General features: G+C 43.8%; 1 protein-coding gene and 2 long non-coding RNA genes across 4 annotated transcripts; 2 read left to right on the top strand and 1 right to left on the bottom strand.

Annotated features, from left to right (window-relative positions):
* The first annotated feature begins 52 nt into the window (after positions 1-52).
* Positions 53-15,216, top strand: LOC149918840 (uncharacterized). 2 transcript variants are annotated; one of them, XR_016463922.1, is made up of 10 exons: positions 53-3,103; positions 3,250-5,121; positions 6,150-6,262; positions 7,419-7,502; positions 8,806-9,057; positions 9,905-9,978; positions 10,804-10,906; positions 11,472-11,533; positions 13,719-13,768; positions 15,149-15,216. It is a non-coding gene; the product is annotated as an uncharacterized LOC149918840 (long non-coding RNA). The 2 variants fall into 2 exon arrangements; XR_016463921.1 differs by having other exon boundaries at positions 53-5,121.
* Positions 15,217-15,259: 43 nt separating this feature from the next.
* On the bottom strand, positions 15,260-18,025 carry LOC149918839 (carbohydrate sulfotransferase 9-like). The gene is made up of 2 exons (XM_090134758.1): positions 17,345-18,025; positions 15,260-16,075 (listed from the first exon to the last, which is right to left on the bottom strand). The coding sequence occupies exons 1-2, from the start codon at positions 17,427-17,429 to the stop codon at positions 15,267-15,269; spliced, it is 894 nt and encodes a 297-aa protein (XP_089990884.1). The 5' UTR covers positions 17,430-18,025; the 3' UTR covers positions 15,260-15,266.
* Positions 15,580-18,107, top strand: LOC149918838 (uncharacterized). Its single transcript, XR_016463924.1, has 3 exons — positions 15,580-15,656; positions 16,941-17,025; positions 18,017-18,107. It is a non-coding gene; the product is annotated as an uncharacterized LOC149918838 (long non-coding RNA).
* The last annotated feature ends 2,376 nt before the right edge of the window (positions 18,108-20,483 follow it).

The following is a 20,483-nucleotide window of genomic DNA, read 5'->3' as shown; positions in this document are numbered from 1 at the left end:
GCCCCGGCACGGCTCGGGTGGGGTCGGGTCGGGTCGGATCGGTTGGAATTGGAGTGGCTTCGATGGGAAAGATTGGTCCGGCATGACACGGCGTGGCACGGCTCGGCAAAGTTCGGCTTGACACAGCACGGCGCAGTTCGGCACAGCGCCTCTCGGCTCAGCCCAGCATGGCGCAGCACAGTTTGGCACGGTTCAGCATGGCTAGGTATGGTTTAGCACAGCTCAGCGAGGTTCAGCTCGGCATGGCTCAGCACAGCTCTGCAAGGTTTGGCTCGACACAGCATGGCACGGTTTGGCATGGCTCTTAGCAGCACAGCTCAGCATGGTTTAGCATGGCTCGGCACGGCTCAGCACGGCTCAGCACAGTTAGGCACATTTTGACACGGCTCAATGTGGATTCACACAACTCAGCTTGGCCCAGCAGGGCTGAGTTTGGTTTAGCACAGCTCACTTCGTCATGACCTAGCACAGTTCAGCTCAGAACAGCTCAGCACAGCACATTTCAGGTTGACCTGGCAGGGCTCAGGTTTGGTGGGGATGCTTCAGCCTGGCACGGAACAGGAACTGGAATGAGCCCAAAACCGGAGGTGAACTGAGAAATGGAACCAGAAATACAAATGTAACCAGAAGCAGGCTGCGAACTGGAAGTGGTCACTGAGCCAGAAGTAAAACTGCAGCTGGAAGGAGATGTGGAACCTAAAGAAAACACGGGACTGGAAGCGGAACCAAACCCTGATTGAAGGAGTGGCAGTGAATGGCTAACTGGAAGTGAACGCAGAGCCGAAGTTGAACCAGAAGTGAACACAGGACAAAAGAGGAAGTACAGATGCAATGGAAGCAGACATGAAACAAGAAGTGGAAATGTAACCGGAAGTAAAACTGCAACCAGAAGTGATCATGGAACTGGAAGTGGAAAGGAAACCAGAAGTGAAAGGGGAAGGAAACGCAGAACCAGAATTGGAACCACAATTGGAAGTGGAAGTAAATGAGAAACTGGAATTGAAAGTGGAACCAGGAGTAAAAGCGGATCGGAGCAGAAACGAATCCAAACCCATAAGTGGAACATGAAGCCAAAAGTAGAAGATGAACCAGAAGTGGAAATTAAACCAAAAGAGGAAGTATAACCCGAACTGGAAATGGAACGGGAAGTTGAAGTGGAATCAGGAGTTAAAATATATTGCCCGTGTCATGCAGGCAGTGAGCTCTGGGCTGAGCGAGGTGGCTGCCTGAGGCCTCGATAGGTGTGCCCTAGAGATGCTGGAGTGCACAGTGCATTGTGCATCCACTGTCTCCATGCACAAGCTGGTGTGGAGGCTGTTGCCAAGGCACCAAGCACACCTCACAGCCTGTGGCAGAACTGGAGCAGAGAAAGCTCCTCAAAACACAGGGCAGCACTATGGGTTTGGATGTTCCTCCAGTGTCCCCAGTCAATATGGGGTGCCCCTCTCACTGAGTCATGCACAGATATCGCCATTAGCCCCTCCACAGGCTGACCATCCTGCCATGAATTTTTGGCAGGACACTCCATTCTTGCAGCTTTACCAGGATTCTTCCCAGGCATGAAGACCAATGTTATAAAGCAGGCCGGGTTATTTTTCAAGGAGCCAGCTCCACATACATAGTTCAGGCTCACTGCTCAAACTCAACACACAAGGAGTTGTAAAGGCTGTTTATAAAAAGCAAGGGGATTTCTTTATTTTGGTGCAGTGATGAGGACCTGAGACAGCATGCAGGGGCTGGCAGTGAGTTGGCAACAGCCCTTGAATGAGCAGCCTGGGTGGCTGTGCTTGTTGCAGAGTCATCTTGCTCCAGTTATTGCAGGGGAGGTGATTAATGATATATGGATGTATACATGTATATATATATACCCACAGTGAGATTAAGGCTCACAAGTCAGTATTGCCCAAACAGTTTATCATATGTTCCTGGTTAGTTAGGCTTGGGGATGGGGCAGGAAGAAGAAAGTGATAGTAAAAAGACAGAAAATAAAAGCAAGGGTTCGTTACAGGAATGCAGAGATAGCAACCACTGCAGTTTCACAACATTCCACGAATCTGGGAGGCAGCAGGGATGGGGAATGCAACTTCTCAGTCAGTGATGGGATGTTCTGAGCAAAAAGGCAAGCAACGAAAAAAGGCACAAAAGGATTCAGACAAAAAAGGCGTAAGAAGGCAGCAGTCCTTTGTTTGCAAAGTCCTTATAAATAAATGATCCAGTCTTTCTCTGGTTTCACAAGATAACAACACATTTTGCACATTCGACACTACTGTGCAGCCTTATCTACCCCTGCACAGCCAGGGCCCCTCATCTTAGGGTCATTTCCGTCCACCTCAGAAGCAGAACATGAGCTGGGATCCTCCCCTTATCTTTGTTGCCACTGGCAACCACGTGTAGGCAGCAGGGAGTCCTTTAGAGTCTCCCACAGGCTTCTCAAGCAACTTCTGAGACAAAAAACTTCTTTGTGTACACTCACAGGAGTGCAACACCATCCTCATGCAACAGCAGGCATTGGTTTCTGTAAAACTCAGAGCTGTAGGAACTTGGGCCAAATCTATCTTTGTTTGTTTAGAAATTACCCTGCATTTTTGAAAACAGCATCCCTGCCTATTAAAGTGAGAATGTGATCACTGGAGTGTATTATATGTAAAGAAAAAGCACGTTTTCTAAAAAAAGGAAAGGTTCCATTTTACTTTTAGATAGAAACAAAATTCTTTGATTCAGCTAGATGGAGCAAGGGAGCAAGCAGAATATTAATTGTCTGGCAAATTGTATGTTAAATTGTAATGCTTTGTACTGGTGAGCATTTCACATTTTATCATCATGGCGGTAGGAGATGGAGATCCCTTCTCTAAGCCTGAACTTGGAGTCTTTCCAAGAGAAGGGAGACCCGGGCTGGGGGTAAGCTCTGGGTTTCCCTGGGCAGATTCATTTCTCAGCAGATCCCTTCACGTCCACCTGAGGCAGTCTGCATTTGCTAGGCTGGCAAGCGTAGATATTGCAGCGCTGCTTCCATGTGGTAAGGCCAGCTGGCAAGGGGCTTCAGTGACTTAATGCAACCTTAGTCCTCTGCAGAATAAAAAAGGTGCTCTGCTAAAACCCTGAGGTGAGTAAGCAGGAGGTAAGTGAACTGCTTGGTGTTTTGGGAAGCATCAAGAACATCCTTTTTCCTCCGAAAAATATCCGATTTCTTGAGAAAGTCTGTAAGCAACACATCCCCTTCTCCAAATCTTTTTCTCCAAATCTTTATAGCCAGAAGCTGTTGCTGCTGCCTAGAAGAGATGTGAAAGTGACAACAGGAGCTCTGAGCAGCAGAAGAACAAGAGTGGAACACGTGGTCTCAATCATTTACTGGTCTGTACAACGTGCATCTTCATAGTGCTGTGACTGTGGAATGGAGTTCCACCTGTCACACTGAGGTTATGTGACAAAGCACTATGTAGAGCCATGTGGTTGTTGTAAGGAGGATCATATATTTCAATATGCATTGTACAGAGCTGGTGAGTGCTACTTGGGGGGACATAGAGGTGTTTGGGCTCTATAGTGTAGGTGGGTGTATCTTGTAGGATTATTTACAGAGGCATGACTTTGTCTATGCATAGGACATGCTTAAAACAATTTGGCATACAGAACAATTATGGTCAGATGTGCATCGGTGTGACTCTTGTTTGGAGCAATGGGAGTGTATTTTTGGAGGGTGGTGAGGTGCTGCTGTCTCAGTTCAGCATGGGGCTGTAAAATGAGGCTCTTCATTCATGGTGTGCTTCTTCAGAAAAGATTCTTGTGCATGGAGGTAATATGGGGGGCAGTGTAATATCAGAGTAGCCATGTGCAGTACATAGATTACATGGGAGATGTTACATAGGAGAGAGAGGCAAGCACGGGGGGGCACTGTATGGTGTGGAAGAGTTTTCAATGGTCATTGCCACAGCCATGGGGAAAAAAACTCAGTTGGTGGCGAGGATAACTGCTGGGGAAAGCTTGTGATGTGCCTGTGCCCATTTTCCAAGAGGATAGTAACCACAGATTGTTGGGTTGTTGTTTGGTTGGTTTTTTTTTGTTGTGGTGATGGGGAAATTACACACCTATTTGCCAAACCACTGCAGAGGAACCTTTATACTTCATCTGAGCCAACTTGCCAAAAGAAGGCCAACATGTTTAAAGAGTTTTCTGCCCAAAGCACTTGAGCTGCTTGCTATGTCATTCAGCAATCTGGATGTTTCTGAGTAGGTAGTAGCCAATAATTTGATTATCTTGCATTGTGCTTATTATAGGTGAGGTGAGGATGATTTGTGGATGTACACTTGGAGGCACAGGTTTGTCATGTATTATGGGTGTGTTTATGTGAGTGGATGTACCAGTCACATTTGAGTACTGTGTGAAGCTGGTTGCATGCCAGTGAGCTTTGTTTTGGGAGCTGGGTAGCTATTGCCATGCTTACTAGATGGGCTGTGCTAGACCTAGTTCAGTGAGTAGCATCATGCCATGTTTAATGAGACTTTGTCTGAACCAGCTGGGAGTGGACATACTATGGAGTGTTCGTATTAGTGTTGGTATACTCCTTAAAAAGAATTGTGTGTACTTATTTCACCTTTGCTGCTACATCTGGAGTTGGAGATAAGAATATATAGGATATAAATCATGCTCCTCTTTGAGGTTTCCAGGAGAACTATCAGCAGCCCTACTTTGACTGTATCTTGCGTAGATCAAGTTGATGAGGAAAAACAAATGGCCTGTCTCTTCTGCCAATGTCTGCTTCTCACTGCTAGACCTTTGCCTAAGCTTGCTAATACTGAATATAAATATTGTCAGAGGAGGTAATCAGGAGACCTTGAAATGTTCTGGGATGTAGATCTCAAAAATCACGTGTCAGCATTTAAGACTTCGCCTATATTAAATTATTTATTGAGCAGGAAAAATGAGTGCTTGGTTTCCAGAAAGAAATGTTTGTGAAGACTTGATTGACAACTGTTTGAGCAGGCTTCTGCCAACATTTTTCATGGTTTCCTTGATTTCTGTATTCTCAATGGGCCTACATGGAACCAAACTGGGCTGTGGGGAAGGCGGATGTGTTCCTTGTGCTGTTATGATATCCAAGTATGATCCCTTCCAGAAGAAAATCCTGTATCCTTTGCAATCTGACAGAGTGTGTAACAAAACAGGGATAGATCTAGGTTCTTGATGTGCCAGATGTTGCTTTACATGATTTTTTTAATGTATGTTTCTGCCAAAGCATAAGTTGTCATTTTCAGAATATGTACTCAGATGGCTAAGACACGAAGTTAAGTAAAGTGAACTCTTATGCCTTGAAATCTGGTGTGTTTTCCCCCTGAATTTATACTTCCTCAAGCATGAGGAGTGAGAGAGAGCTAAGACACATGGAATAATTCTATTATTCTGAACAATTGATTCAGGAGACTGTCCCTCAGCTTTGTCTTGTTTGTTATACTAATTCTTTCCTGAAGGAAAATGTATATCAATAGCCAGGTCACACAAGTACTAAATAGCCTCAAAAAAATGTATCTAGAATTTCCCTGTGAAAATTCTGGTATTAGTGGAAAACAGATTTCACTTTGGTATCTTCGTACATTCTCCATATGTTAGGTGGTCAATGAACTGACTTACTGGCAGTTCACTGCCACTTCATTGGGAAACGGCTGACTTAGGCTCTCTGTCACCTACATGTAACTGAAGGAGTCTTACTTTTCGTTAAGGTATTGAGATGATGTTAAAAGACATGTTGTATCCAGTGATACTAGCACCAGCTTGGATCCCTGGAATGAGTGCTGTTCAACACACTGACAGAGGTGAGCAGAATACCTGCTAAGTGAGTGGGGACTCCAATATAATAATAAAGATGGTATGAGGGAAAAAAATCTAGATTAAAGATTATTTTCTATATCCATTAATTCCTCTCCCATGTAGGTAATCAAGTGAGTGATGTGTATAAAAAAAATTATTTCCAATTCTTAATTTTCTAGAATACAGATTATGTAGAAGAGAAAGTGACTCTTGTAAATTATCTTCAGACCTTTCCAGGCTTTGGCAGTTAGTTGGAAGCCTGTCATATAATTCATGTAAAATGTGTACACCTCCATGGATAGAGCCCTGTTTTACCTGGATAATTCCTACCACATCCTCAATGTCAGCAGCAAGGGCTTTGGTCTGAAAGACCAACTTGCCATCCAGCACAGCTTTCCGTGGCTTTGGAGGTCCCCAGGGAATGATGATTGCTCAGAAGTGTGACCTGCCTTCTGAGGAGGAGGTACAGATTCACTGATACGTTTCAGATCAGTCCTGCCTTTGAACGTGTTCTGAGAACTGAACAAAATTCCAGAAAATTATGGAGCATAAGAACTCTTATGTCATTTTTGCTAAACCCTCAGCAGAATCTCCAACTTGTTCTGTGGCTGTCCTATTGTAACATGGATTGTCTTCTGCTTTCTGAAATTCTCTTGATAGCTTCAATTGTGTAACACCTGTTTTACAACTAGATATTCAGAAAAAGCCCAAAGGCTCTAGACAACCTCATCTTATTTCTTACAGTCTCTTGAAAATTCCTGGCCTTCATGACAAATGTCCCTATTTCCTGTAAATGGATTTATACCTCTTAATTCTACTGCTCTGCAGGCTGAACAGAAAAGTAATACAAGGAACCAGTGTGCTTTTGGGTCATCTTTTAAATGGACCTAGTCTACAGCATTAAATTTGGCATGTCTTTTATATGTTTCTTTGGGAAGGTACAGCAACTCGATCTTTATAATGAAGACCTAATTCATTTCAACCAAATATTGGAGGGATCTACTCCATCGCAATGTCAGGATGAGTGTTTGACAGGCTCTAGCTGTCACATCAGGAAGAAACTAATTGGAATTCTGACTTTTGGAGTTGTCTTAGCAGCTTGAGTGATGTGAAGTTAGTCCATATATTTGCAAAACAACTTCCAAACATTTCTTTTAAATAAATTTCTTCAGGCCCACTGTGTGAAGAAACCTCTCTCAGCGACCTGGTATCTTAAATAAGGCAGGAATTAGCATAATGTTATCTTTTAAGGGAAATGTAGTAGAGGAGAAGGGTCTGTAAAATATAGTCTTTGCTTGAATTTTTATATGACTATCAGGACAGTTTGTGTAGGCTTTCCATCTCTTTAACATCTTTTTGAGTTGGCTTATATTCACAATTGAGTATCTAATAGCCAGGCAATTGCTTCTCTAATACCTAGGGGGCATCTTCGATTCAGATTTTTTCTTGCAGAGCCTCATAAACAAAACCATTCTTTTTTAAAAATTAGTGATTAATGCACTCAGTCTGTACTGCATTCACATATTTCACTTCTGCTTTGATACCTAATCTGTCAGAGGGAAGCGTGGCACTGAGCTGCAATGAAAGCTTCATGAGAACACAAATGTTTTTCTTTGCAGGCAGAATTGCTGGAAAAAGAGGGATGTGTATTATTCCCACCAAATTTGGCACCAGCCCCACTGTCCCATTTCTGAACCAGGAAGGTAAATCATCTTTTCAGATGCTGCCTCTCTGACTTTCCTCTCTTTGTCCAGAAAAAAACCCCAAACACAATGCAGTAAAGTTTTCATCATTTGTATTGCGTTTATTTCCCTGTATATTCCCTCTTCATCAGTAGTAGAAATACTGTGACGTTGAAAAATGGACATCTTTGTTCCTATGTTTTAACCTGACTTGATGGAGTGTCAGTGGCATTGCAAGTTCAGATGAATAGTGCATCTCTGTTTCAGAGGCATATTTGGGTTACTTCACCTACATTCTCAGCTGAAAATATTGGCTGAGGTTTGCCATGTCAACTACTATTGAGTTGCAGACACTGAACCAAATTCACCTCACTTGTACACTAGTGGCTAAAGCCACTAGGTACACCAAAGAACATTCATTCTCTCTGTAATTTGTAAGCAAGGTCTGCTAGACACTTCACTGGTTTGTTTATGATTAATTGGATTAATATTCCCTTTTATACGCTGGAGCTCTGGTTCATATATATATACATATGTATGTATACATGCACACAGATGGCTCTGTGTCATTTAACATGTGGTGGGACTGAGATGGGTCAAGGACTTCACACTAAAATGATCCAGGTAGTAATGAGCTTGGACTTTACCAAATGAAGCATTTTTTAAGGCAAATTACACTCAATCTGTAGCATTGTCTCAGGCAGCTTGACACTGCTGCTGGGTGCACATCTAGGGTAACAAATCATAATTAATTCCTCTTAACTGTTTCAGCAGCTGGTTTTCAAAGTACTACTGCATCTGAGCAGGAGAATTAGAATTCTCATCTTTACTTGCAGGTAGATAATGCAGGTTATGGTTACAGTCTAACCTTACAGCAATTTATTGTCGTCCCCTGAAAACACAGTTTGTACATTTGGGTATATTTGTCACATTGCCTTTATCTGTGTACTTTAATATCTTAATAGGTAAAAAGGCCTAAGAACAACCATGCTTTTTCATGGCAATAAAAGGGAAATCTAATGGGGCTCTTAATCCTCTGATACTCTTGTAATTGAAAGAAGAACTTGGTCTCACAATAATGAAGTGAATGGCTGTTGTTTTGGCAAAAGTGTGCACATGTATTCATGTAGTGCTTGAGAACTAGCCAGAAAATTGCTAAGTTTGCCCCATATAGACATGAGGTCAACTGAGTCTCCAAGGAAAGAGAAACTTTTCACTGGAAGAGGGTGGAAGTTGCAGTGTGAACCCTGGCAGTGTAGGCAGTGAATGATCATGCTCCTCTACAAGAAGAGCCACTTATCAATTGTTCTTCTTTGCTCTGCAGATTGCCAGCAGGTTGCTGAGAATCTCCACCTTCAAAATTTACATCAGTTAGACCATCATGAACGCTATACCAAATACCCCCCCAACAGCTGGATCTGTCAGCGTGGATATCAATGGAGTGACCATCCATGTACTGATACCAAGTTATTAAGGCTCCTGGATCATAAGCTGGGGCTCAAGAAGATGATAACTTGCTGTGTATTTATCTATTGCTGAAGGAAAACAACTTTAACAAGGGCTTTGCAGGCAAAGGGTATCTCACAACTTCTGTAACTATCAGGGGGTGTTAGATAACAAATGGCCATATTTTGTTCTAGTATTTTTTCTTTTTCATTCAATCTTTTTGTAGTCATAAAATTGAATCTTTGTGATTGTTCGGAATGAACAGAACAAATTATCTATTTAAATGGCTGACTGTCTTAGTAATTAACAAGATCTTACACTTGAAGCACAATATATTGTTACTCGCAGGTGGTTTGTGGCCTATGCTGTGGAGCCAAAGACTTCTGGGTGTTATATGCTTAGAGCAAACATCTCTGTAGCAATGGCATCATCACAGTTGTCTCTGACATGGGGTGGAGTTATCGAGGCATCTATTTATAGGGCATATGACATTTCCATTGAAAAGGAGAACTTAGTCCTGGTCATTCTCAGGTTAGAAGCAAAAGTAAAAAATTGAAGTACTTCAGGCTGGTTTTATTTTCTGCACAGCTTGATTGAGTAGGCTGAATTTCAGTAAGGATTTTGTTCAGTGTTAGGAGCTCACCTTGCTACACATTAGGGTGACCCACTGCTAGTTGGTAAAGTTACTGTATAAACAAGTGGACTTAAGGTATTCTTTGGAATGGTCTGGGAACTTCTATGCTGTATTTGGGATTCCTCTCTTCTATCAGCATAATCTGTTTTAAAATTCTTTTCAGTTTATGTTTCTCCTACTCAGCAAGCCATCTGCTAGTGAACTTTGTTCCTTTATATATGTGCCAAAGTCCTAAAGGAAATATTGACTTAAACAGAAAATTCTTTGGGACTTTAAACTGTTCTTAATACTACATGCTGTCTTTTCAAGCCTTATAATATTGCTGTTCTCTATTTGTTTTTAGAAGCACGTCAGAGCATCTTAAAAAGACTTGAGCTGATGAAACAGTCCAATCCCAAAGGATCCTGGGACTACCAGGTAAGTAATCTGTCTCTGTCACCAGACAAATGAGCATTGTCAGACTGTTTTCATTGGCACCCCCTGAATGCAGATATATCTTTCTGCATCTCGTTAGCAGAGGTTTGAGGCAAGAGCAAGTGAAACAGACAAAGCTTGCAAGGACTTGTCTCCAAAGCCTAAGTTATGACTGATCCTGGGGCCTGCCTATGACAAACTTTACCAAATAAGTCTGAATTGGTTACCTATATTTCTGTAGATAGGCTCCAGTCCTGGTCAGAAAGAAGTCTAATTGTTTTCAAATTCTTATTCACTTTGGCAGATTAAAATTTCCTGTGAGATCTGTGTTAGCCTGTCAGCAATGGGGTTGGGTTCTATAGAGGAGTGAGTATTCATACTACAGAGGGTTCTCATTTGCATTGACTGCATCCAGGGAGATTCTGGGAGGATTTATAGCCCCAGTCTCTTTGTTGCTCTAATTCAGGGCTATGTGTTCTTTCCTACCTAGAAACATTACACATGACCTCCAAGAAATATTTAAGTGCATTCAAAAAAGCAAAGGATTTGCTACTGGATTTGTAAGAGTGATTCCATAATAGTCACCATCAGCCCTGAGATTCACTGGAAAATAAAAACAACAGAAATAGTTTCAATTGGGTTTGGGAATATAGGGCAGTTTTATCAGATTTCTATTCATAGCTATTCATGCTTTTCATTTCTGCATGGGCTTGATGAAGGGGATAAAACATAAGAGCATTAAGATTTTGATAAGTTGCGATGTGGTGGTTTTTCTTTTGACTATTTGTGGAATGAAATCTGATTTTGTTGTTTGTTTTTCCTGTCTAGAATTCTTGACCTTGGCTATTACTTCAAACTAAGAAAGAGAAGCCATTCTGCTGCTTCAGTTATGGTGCTGCTTGCTCTCAGGTTGAGATGGATTGCCTGACAGGTGACCACAAGATGAGGGGGTCAGCAGGGAAATGGCCATCTGTTTGGGTAAAGAGAACATTCATAGGGAGTGAGCACTGGCTGTCAGCCTGTCCCTAGCTCTATCATTGGTCCAGTGTGGCCTTCTGTCCATTTCCTAGTTATGGGATTTGCTTATGTGAGAGATAACAGCACTGCCTTAGCAGAAAGGAGCAGCAATGTATCAGAATTAAGTAAAAATAGTACTGGAATCTTTTAGAAAGGATGAAGAAATAAGACAATTCATTAGAATCTGACCTTATGCCCTAATGGCTTATGCTCAGGTACAGAGCATTGCTCCTGGCAGCTTGGACCCAATCTGTGCTGGTTCCAATTGAACTCCAGGGAAACTGCAGTGAGTTACTTTGTTTTACGTTAGGGATGAACTCAGTTTAAAAGATAACATGAGCAATTGAGGTTGACATAAGTTGTTGAGCACTGGCCAAGTGTAGGTAGTGGTGGATAGATATATTACTCCTCCTTATATGAAACCACAGTGCACCAGTTTCATCAGCTGTGCTGATTTATTCTTTATTTCTGTCTCTCAGTACATTCATGCATTGTTATGGATTCTGGCACCAGTCTGAATGCAGCCACAGATACAGGACAGGTATGTGAAGCAGTATTACTGATTTCACCATGTTAGAGATCACACTTCTCTCAGGCTTTTCTAAATGAACCATTAATCCTCTTTAGCTTGTGCATTTGCAGATTTTAATTGTGTACCCAGAGAGAAATTTTAGGCTGCCTATGAAAACCAGTTTGACCCGCAGTTAACTGTGCAACAGGCACAGGGTTGTGAATCCAGAGGAAACTAGTACAAAGAACTTATGTATTTTGTGCACTAACAATCACAAAGACGTTGTTCTGCAAATAAAGGTAATAAACACAGGGATGTCTGATATACTGAGATGTCTCGTTAGACATCTGCACGTCCTTACCTAGCAATGCAGTACTGTTCCTTTGCTAACTCTAGGTGTCAGTATAATGCAACTCCAGTGATGCTGCCATAGGATTTAATTCCCTAAGACGAGGTACAGAGTCTACTATCACTGAAATGAGACTTCTTTGAAAGTGATGTTTTCTGAAAGAGATGTTTTCTTAGTAGTGGCCAAAGGGAAAGGGAGCCTTTGTCTTCTCAGCCTGTCAGATTGGGGCTGGGACTCAAGATATGGGTTATATGGAGCCCATCGATGAGACAGCAGTTTCTTGTGTCCTTCTATGAATTGCTGCAGAAGATCTGGGCTGGGAAAAAGAGAAAAGGGAGTAATATAGCTGTGAGAGCATGGAGGTGGCTTAAGGAATGTTTGTGGAGAATCTTCAGAGCAGTCAGTCGAATATCTGTCTCTGTGAGCATAGAGTACAGAGCCTCTTCATGTAGGACTGTGTACGTGCTCCTCACAGCTGCTTTATCAACAAATTCATGTCCTCACTTAACAGCACATGCATTTGTCTGTATGGGTAAATTGCTTCATCTACCAGGAAATACAGTTACGCCACACTGTGAACACAGGAGTTGTACAAAGATGCCAAGTTGTACTCAATAGAAAGGTGAAGGGTTTAGAGATGAAAAGTAAGGATTTAGCCAGGAATGGAGGACTGAGAACTCTGAAGTCATCACTATTTGTTTGTTCTTGTGCAGAAAAGAATAAAAATGCGTGATGAATGTAACCTTCTTTGGATGTTTTTGTGGATAAGAGCATTTGTCCAAGGCCTTGGGCTCTTCATCGTGAAGGATCTGTGCTGCTCACCTGAAGGGAACTTGTACACTTGAGAGCCTGAGATGTACAGAATCCCCATGTTTGGAGACATCCCAACAGGATTCTGTGTGTTCTCTTTGTGACTGCCCAAAGAACAAGGCCACTTATTCATCCAGGATATACCTGGAAGATCTGCAGGCCTTTAACTGCTCGATGCTTGTGTGAATGTGTGATAAAGAAATAGTGCATGCAAACAGAGTAGTTGATTTTTGTCACTCTGGCTTTATTCTGGGTTCAGGATGCTTTTCTGTTCTTTCCCAGAAACATGAGTACTGCTCCTTATTGTAAACAGGAACAGAAGTAGCCTGCACAATGCCACTCTGTTCAGTAGAGAGAACTGAAATAACTTTGCATTGCCAAAAGCTCTACCTCTAACAGAGGCTGCAAGCCTCCCTCTGCATACTGTCTTCTCCTGAAGTTCTCGTTGCCTTTCCTTGGCAGTAGGGACACTACTATGGTTGACACTTTCAGCAGTGTTATTTCCCCAGATCTGAAGTACCAAGATCTTGCATCTGAACTTTCATGTTTTGCTTCCTTTGCTGTTTTATTCTGCCTTTAAACATAATTATGAAATATAATAATTTAACAATAATTAATAATTTATGAAGTAATTATTAATCTAATATTATATTAATAATTTAATATTAAGATATTGTAGTATTAAATCAATGTGTTCCTCAGCTGCTTCAATCAGTGCTGTTCTCTGCAGTTATATACTCATGTATGTATTTACATAGCAGGCCTGCATATACAGCATGAGTTCACTATACTTAAGGCTAAACAGAGTTGCTTACTGCAACTTTTTTCTCCTCTTTACAGTGCCCTTCTGTAGTGCCAGTGATCTTTAAGCCATATTCTGTGCGTGTGTGAAAGGAAAGCTTGAGGAACAAACACGCCCTGTGAAACTAGGCTTATAGCAGAGGGACTACAAGGCAGTAGGACTATAATGGAAGAAAATAATCCATGTTCAGGTGGCTCAATTACTGTGATTCATAGAATTTTCACATTTAATTTCTCAATCTCTGTTTCCTCTAGGAAGGAAGATTGCTGCCAGACTATAGCTGTGCTGTAGATTCAAATGAAGAGTAAGTGGAAAATAATGTTATCTAGATGTAATTGAAAATCCTACAAATTTCATTTAGAATTGCTGCAGGGATGGGAGACACTCATTGCAAGACAGTATGAAATTGCATGGTTATTGTATTGGGGTTGTTGTTTTTTTTAAACAAACAAACAAAACTTGGGAGAGAATTATCACCTTATCACCTATTCTTAGTCCAAAAAGGACTTAAAAGCACTGAACCTGGACAAACAGAGATGCAAAAAGGCATGAGAGACACTGAGGGCTGGACCCTCCTATGACCCCTCAGCACACACCACTACAAAGAGGAAGATAAGCAGGAATTTTGACATTAGCTAACTGTGATGAAGGTCTTACATATGTAATGGCAGTGGTTCAGAGGGAGATCTTAAAATGTGACCAATAGTTGATTTATCCTAAATTAAAGAGGATTGCTTTCTCTACAGCAATCCTAGGGCTATGCCAGGGATTTGATGGAATTTTAGTTGATGTGCTATCTTGTCTTCTCTGATTAAACATGAAAGCTGGAGATGCTAAGGTTTCTAGCAAGATACTGATTCATTTGACACATTCAGCCTATTTCCTTCATCTTTCTCTCATCTTTTGAACACCAGAGGACATCAGAGAAAGGACCTGGGAGGAATGAAATGTTACTGATTGTTATTCCTGAGGTGATTTATACCAGCTTGGGTGAGGGACAGGACAAGGGCAAAGCTGAGGGATAGGTTGGCTCTGGGTGCTCCCTAGGTTCATAATGTTATGGCCTTGCTACCTTTTCAAGGCAACACTTAGTTCTGCTGAAAGTAAGGGAATTGTATATGTTTGGGAACTTGTGGAAAGGTGAAAGGGCCGTTGTTGGCTGGTGAGGATGGACCAGCACTGTGATTGAGGCTGAAGAAGACAAGTGGCTGCTCAGGGCTCCCCAGCAGTGTGACTGAATCTTGGAGCAGACCTGGCCTTCTCAGAGCACAGCAGGGTTGGGAACACCATCAGCAGTTCCCTAGCAGGTCTGACACAGTGCCATCTCACCGGTTTGCGTAGAGTAGGCAGATGCTGGCTGTGCTGCTTTAGGAGTTTTCATTTGTGTGAGCAGGCTTGTCACAAAGAAGCCATTGCCAATGCTTTTGGCCCAAAAGGAAGAGAGTGCCCAGTGTACAAATAGGGAGTGCATTCAGTGCCCATGAGGATGCCCCCAAATGCTGGGTTTGTTGAAAGCTATTCAATCCACCACAATGGATGTGCAGTTTTCTATGCTCCAATGCCATCCCAAAGCCGTGTGTTTCTCCAGGGCTTGGTTCTGCATTTTGTAATGCAACTCAGCAGTGTAAAGGGCCTTGACACCTTGTCCCCAGCAGTGGTCAATCTCAATTCTCTTCCCTTTCAGTTGGAGCTATGGCATGGACAATCACACAGCACAGAGCAAGGGTCTTCAAGAGTTCATCTAGTTCACAGCACTTGAATGAATGCTCTCTGAAATGGTCCCTCCAGATGGAGCATTCCTATCAGCTCTCTGGGGTGCTGAGATGGTCCAACAGCAAGCTATGAGAAAACGGGAAAGCAGAAAGATCCCAGCGGTAGATATGAGCCAGCTGCTGCTTCTGCTGGAGGGACAGCTCGCTGAGCAGCTTCTTGGACAGCCAGCTGTAAGTCCACAGCACGTGTTGATCAGTGAGCTTGGAGAGGTGGCTGTTGGCCTTCAGCCTGGTGTGCTGCAGCAGGTGGCCCAGCTCCTGCCTAAGGAAGCCAAACATCAGCACGTAGTCGTACTGAATGAGGCAGGGCAGGCACAGGCTGACAAGTGGTTTCCAGGCTGTGCCGGCGTTTTGCAGCCCCGTGTCTAAAGCTTCCTGGACAAAATTGCTGAAGGAAGAGCTGCTGTGCATGCTTTGCAGGTAAGCAGTGACCAGCCTCTGGAAGGGATCCCTGACAAAGAGCACTTTGGTGTAGGACCCTATCACAGCTTCTATCGTGCTCAGGTTGAGGTTGCCCAGCTCTGTCTGCAGAGTGTGCTGCTGAGGGTAGGGAAGCAGTGCCGGGAGCGTCCCATTTTCTTTCTCTTCCAGCTCTTCCAGCAGCTCCTGCCATCCCTCCACCCCTGTTGCTGGCACCTGGCAGTAGAGGAAGTTCAGCTTGGTGCTCACCCTCATCCTGGAGAGCAGATGAGCTCTCTCCTCCTGGCTTGTCTGGAGCATGGTGGCTTTGCCTGAATGGCTGCAGAAAGCTCTCAGGCTTTTCTTCCTGAGCTGCTGAACATGGAGGAAGGTGTCCAGTGTCAGAATGAAATCTTCCTTTGCCTTGGGGGCCAGGTCACCTGGGGAACACCATACAAATATAGGAGGTGAGGGAGGCCTTGCTGTGACCCTGAGCCAGCACCCCAGATGCTGTGGGCAGGCTCTCTTCCAGTTAGTGCTGTCATCTCATGGGGTTAGAAGAGGTGGTGGATTCTGTTCCTGAGCTTTCTGATCAGCTCCCAATGACTGTGAGAGCTCACAGATACCCAGACTGTGCTTTTCCCAAGCTACAGATTTTGAGTGGTAATCAAAGCAGTTGCTTTGTGCTACAGATCTGGTTCTCTGGTAAATCCGTATTTTTGTTTTTAACTCCTCTCTTTCAACAGAGATGAGCTTGCCTAAGAGCAAGTAGAATCAGAAGTGTTCAGAGAGATGAAGGAGTCGTGAATTGATTTGTAAATATAAATACACGCCCCCCTAGAATCCACTTTGGATCTATTAAGAGTTAAACATTGGATATTAAACATATGCCAAAATAAGAGATCATTCTCTGTAGCTAGAGGTGATTTAGAACCTTAGCTTCTCGCATCACTTTGGCATATAAAGTTCTTTCTCCTGAAGATGAAAAGGAAAAAGCAAATAGAAAGCTAAAAGCATACATGAAGAGTGAAAGCAAATAAAAGGACAGTTGACAGTTGCTTTGAATTTGTCAAATTTCAGCTTTGCTCCTTACTTTTTATCTTCTTATTGTCAATGTGATGAGGCCATTGCAGGCTTAAGGCTCACATCAAGGCAGAGATTAATATGTTCCTTGTGATGTATGTTTAGCACCAGCACAGCTGCCTGGTGCAAGCATTTGGCAGCCCTGAGGGGAACATTATTTTGATGGTTTCTCCTGGGTCCTTGTTAAATATTTTCCTCTGATTTGGGGATGTTTTTGGACAGGGAAGATAAACCCTTCTCAAAACTACGGAAAAAGGACTCCAGGAATGAAGGAAAAGAATGCAGCAATGCTTGGAGCTACCTTGAGGTAATCTTCAATGCAGACAGACCCAAAACACTCGCAAAATACAGCCATGGCTTTGCCCAGGGTTGGCAGGGACTGGATATGCAGGCAGCAGATGCATTGTCCAGTTCATCCAGCCCCCTCCAGCTTCCCCCAAGAAGCACAGCCTCCTTCCCTCCCATTTCCCCATAGCACAGCTTTCTTGAGTTACTTCCATGAGCCTGACACTTTGTTCCCCCTGACCCTGAGATAAAGATCCCCTCTGGGGACATAAAGCCACAGGGCCCCACGGTTAGAGCTGTTCCTGTGGTGTGGAGCAGCTCGGCCTCGCTGTGAGCATTACCTCCTGGGGTCCAGAGAATCCTCCAGGTCACAAGGATGGTGATGACCAGGGTGGCTACAATGACGATGCGGAGAAGGAAGCGCATGGCAGAGCTGTACCTCAATACCAAGCGGGTGCAGACATGGAGGACGGGTGTCAGGAGCTTCCCGTGTTGATTTAAAGCAAAACACGCTCAGAGCCTGGGTTAAAGTACTGTTTGGGCAGCTGTTTGGCTAAGGGGCAGGGAACACACAGCACAAACACACTTCTGCTTTGCATTTACAAGAATAAATCTGCTTTTTAAATCAATATTTGAACCATCCCCAGCACTCAGCCACGCTGCCCATGCCACATCACTGCAGTCCCCATCAGAAAGGAGCCACAAGCCGGCATCCCCATGCAGAGCCAGGTGGGGTGAGACATCCACAGATTTGTCATTTTCTGTCAGTATAGCTGTTTGGTGAAATGCTGTTTGGGGTGTCGGCAGCACTGGCTATAGGGAGCTGCACAGCTCAGGAGAAGGGTTGTACAGGTGAGTGCAGGGCTGCACGTCCTGCCATGCTAAAAGGGGAACACACACAGGCGCACCTTCTCTTTCTCCCATTCCCTGAGAAGCCTGACTTGTGAAGATGACATCCAAGATGAGGCTGGATGGGGCTCTGACCTGCTCATAGTTGTCTCTGTTCATTGCAGGGGAGTTGGACCACGTGGCCTTCAAGAGTTCCTTCCAACTCAAGTGGTTCTATGATTCCATGAAGACGAATAGGAAAGGGGCTGCAGCAGTATGGAGGTGCCATATGGGTGCATTTGCCTTCCTTGGGAAAATGGAGCTGAGATTTTCCCAACAGAGGGAGCTCTGGGATCCCCGTATCTCTTGCTCAGGAGATCAAGCCTTGTGTCCCTGCAAGCTGTCCCACAAAACTCAGAAGCACAGCATAGCCTGATGCTGGGGAGTCAGTGTGCAGGGCCAGAGAGGAAGGGCCGTCTTCTTCCTTCCCAGCTGAAAAGGTGCATTTAAGCTCAGCTGTTGTGTACACTCCTCCTAGTGCAATGGGTAGACAGAACAGCAAGGTTTGCAGTAAGATTAAATAACAGAAGGGCAGAAGGAACCTGTTCTCTTAGCAAACAGCTGGCAGTTGCACTTGTCTTCCTGCACTAAACCACAGCATTTCGGCAGGGTCTGCCCCAGCTGCAGCCCTGGTGAGTGAAAGTGCTTGAGAGAAGGGCAATTTATTTTTAAACGGACTTGTCATGCATGCAGTCACCAGGCAAAAGCAAAGCAATGTTCTCTGTCTGTAGAAAGCATCCTACCTTTCTGAATGCATGAAGAACAAGCAGCACTTATAACGGTTTGTTAGTATGGATCTCCTAAGAGGAGCACAGGACACAAATGATGCTTGCCATTCTGCAGCTGTGTGCTCACTCCTAGCTCCAAGGGTAGGTGTGAGCATCCTAGCACCATTCAGAGGCCTGCACAAAAGTCATTTGGTGCCTTTCTCCTCACCAGCAGCAGACCACATGCACAGCAGCATTAATCTTGTGTTATTCCAGCAGCTGCAGAGCTGCCTCTTGCATACAGCTGAGACTGCTGTGAAGGTAGGTTTGGGACACAGAGAAGAAAGGAGCCTCTTGTCTCTCCCTCTAACTCGGGCTAGCTATTTATATGCTTAGTACAGTGATTTTTTGTCCCCAAGGCTTTTCTGTTTCTTTTGGATATTTGTTTTGGTGCTGGAAACTTTGCTCAAATGTCTGCTGACACTTCAGACTGGAACTTAGAGGTGGGCTTTCCTCACTCATCTTCCATAGACCTCTTAGAGGCGGCCAACAGACCTCAATCTGAAAGGCTTCCTGCCCCATGTTGTAGAGGGCAGCATTGTTTTCAGACTGGAGTTTGAGCCAGACAGGAAAACATATCCTGCTATGAAACACAGCTGTACAAGGGAATTAGGGAATTCATTTGAAGCTTTACCTGCAAATCTTTATTTAAGAAAACTCCTGCTACTATTAACGTGAGAAAAAAGTTTCCTGATACTTTAAACAAGTGAAAAGATCACCTGAGTAAGGATTTCCAGATTTAGCCTAACCAGTTGCTCAAGCTGTGTTGCCTTGGGCTCACTTTTTTTCTCATAGGACTCAAACCCTTTGGAGATATTCTTCTGTGTCAATAAACATCCTTGTCCTGAGCCTTCTCACATTCCTCCCACACTTCAGAATTTTGCAGAGCATTGTTTTGTGTGACCATGACCTACCCAAAGCACTGTTCCTCCTGATGCTGGCCTTCGTGGCACGCACATGTGAGCGGAGGAAGGCAGGTCCCACTGCCTGCTTGTGGGAAAGTGAGCTTTTCTAGGTGATGACAAATACTGCTGTATTCAGCAAGGGATATTTTTACCTTGGGGATAAAGGAAAAGCAGATTGGAGGCCTTCTTTTTCTCTTGCTTCTTGTTTGGAAGGCTACCATTTGGAAATTCGGAGACAACATCCATGTTTTGCTCATCTCAGAGCAGCAAACAGTGTGAAGTTGGACCAGACACTGCAGAAATGTGGCAGCAGCCAGGGGAGAACAAGCTGCCCTGCTCCCAGAGCATCACTTGGAATGGGATGAGTCTTTTACACTTGGTCACGAGGGGAACAGACTTACTGCAGGTCGTAATGCACACTCATGAGATTGCCCTAATTGCATGGGGCAACTCAGGACAAGGTTTAGCTCTTCACCACCTTGAGCTGGAGCACTTTGACAACACCAGCTCCTTTAGACTTCTGGTAATTTAAAAGTTATAGCCAAGAGCATCCATTTTTGGCAGCTTCAAGTATGAGTGTCTCTTGGTGGGGAGGATTTGGGATGTTTCTCTGCCTTGCTTCCACCAGGCAGGGGTGCACTAGGTCTGTATCTGTATCTTGCAGAACTTATATCCAGTCCTACTGCTAAACCACAGGAAAGGAAAGGGGAGAGGAAAAAGTTTGCGTTGCGTTTGAGGAATGGAGCAGGTAGGACAGTGTTTAGAGGGGTTGTACAACTCCAGCTTCCTGTTTTCCTGCAGCAGGAGCTGTGATTGTCACTTATTATTCAGCTCCTCATCCTGGGAGGAAGACAGTATCAGGCTGCTCGGGGGCAGCAGGATGTTTATGTGATAGGCTGAGTCAGGGTACTGCTTTTAGT

Source organism: Phasianus colchicus, chromosome 2 (genome assembly GCF_987193195.1).
Source record: "Phasianus colchicus chromosome 2, bPhaCol1.hap1.1, whole genome shotgun sequence".
Lineage (NCBI taxonomy): Eukaryota > Metazoa > Chordata > Aves > Galliformes > Phasianidae > Phasianus > Phasianus colchicus.
This window is presented reverse-complemented; position numbering and strand designations above follow the sequence as displayed.

Coding starts and splice junctions, on each gene's coding strand:
- LOC149918839 (XM_090134758.1), bottom strand. CDS start 17,429: ATGCGCTTCCTTCTCCGCATCGTCATTGTAGCCACCCTGGTCATCACC. Junction 16,076..17,344: donor GATTCTCTGGACCCCAGGAG/GTAATGCTCACA, acceptor GGTGTTCCCCAG/GTGACCTGGCCCCCAAGGCA.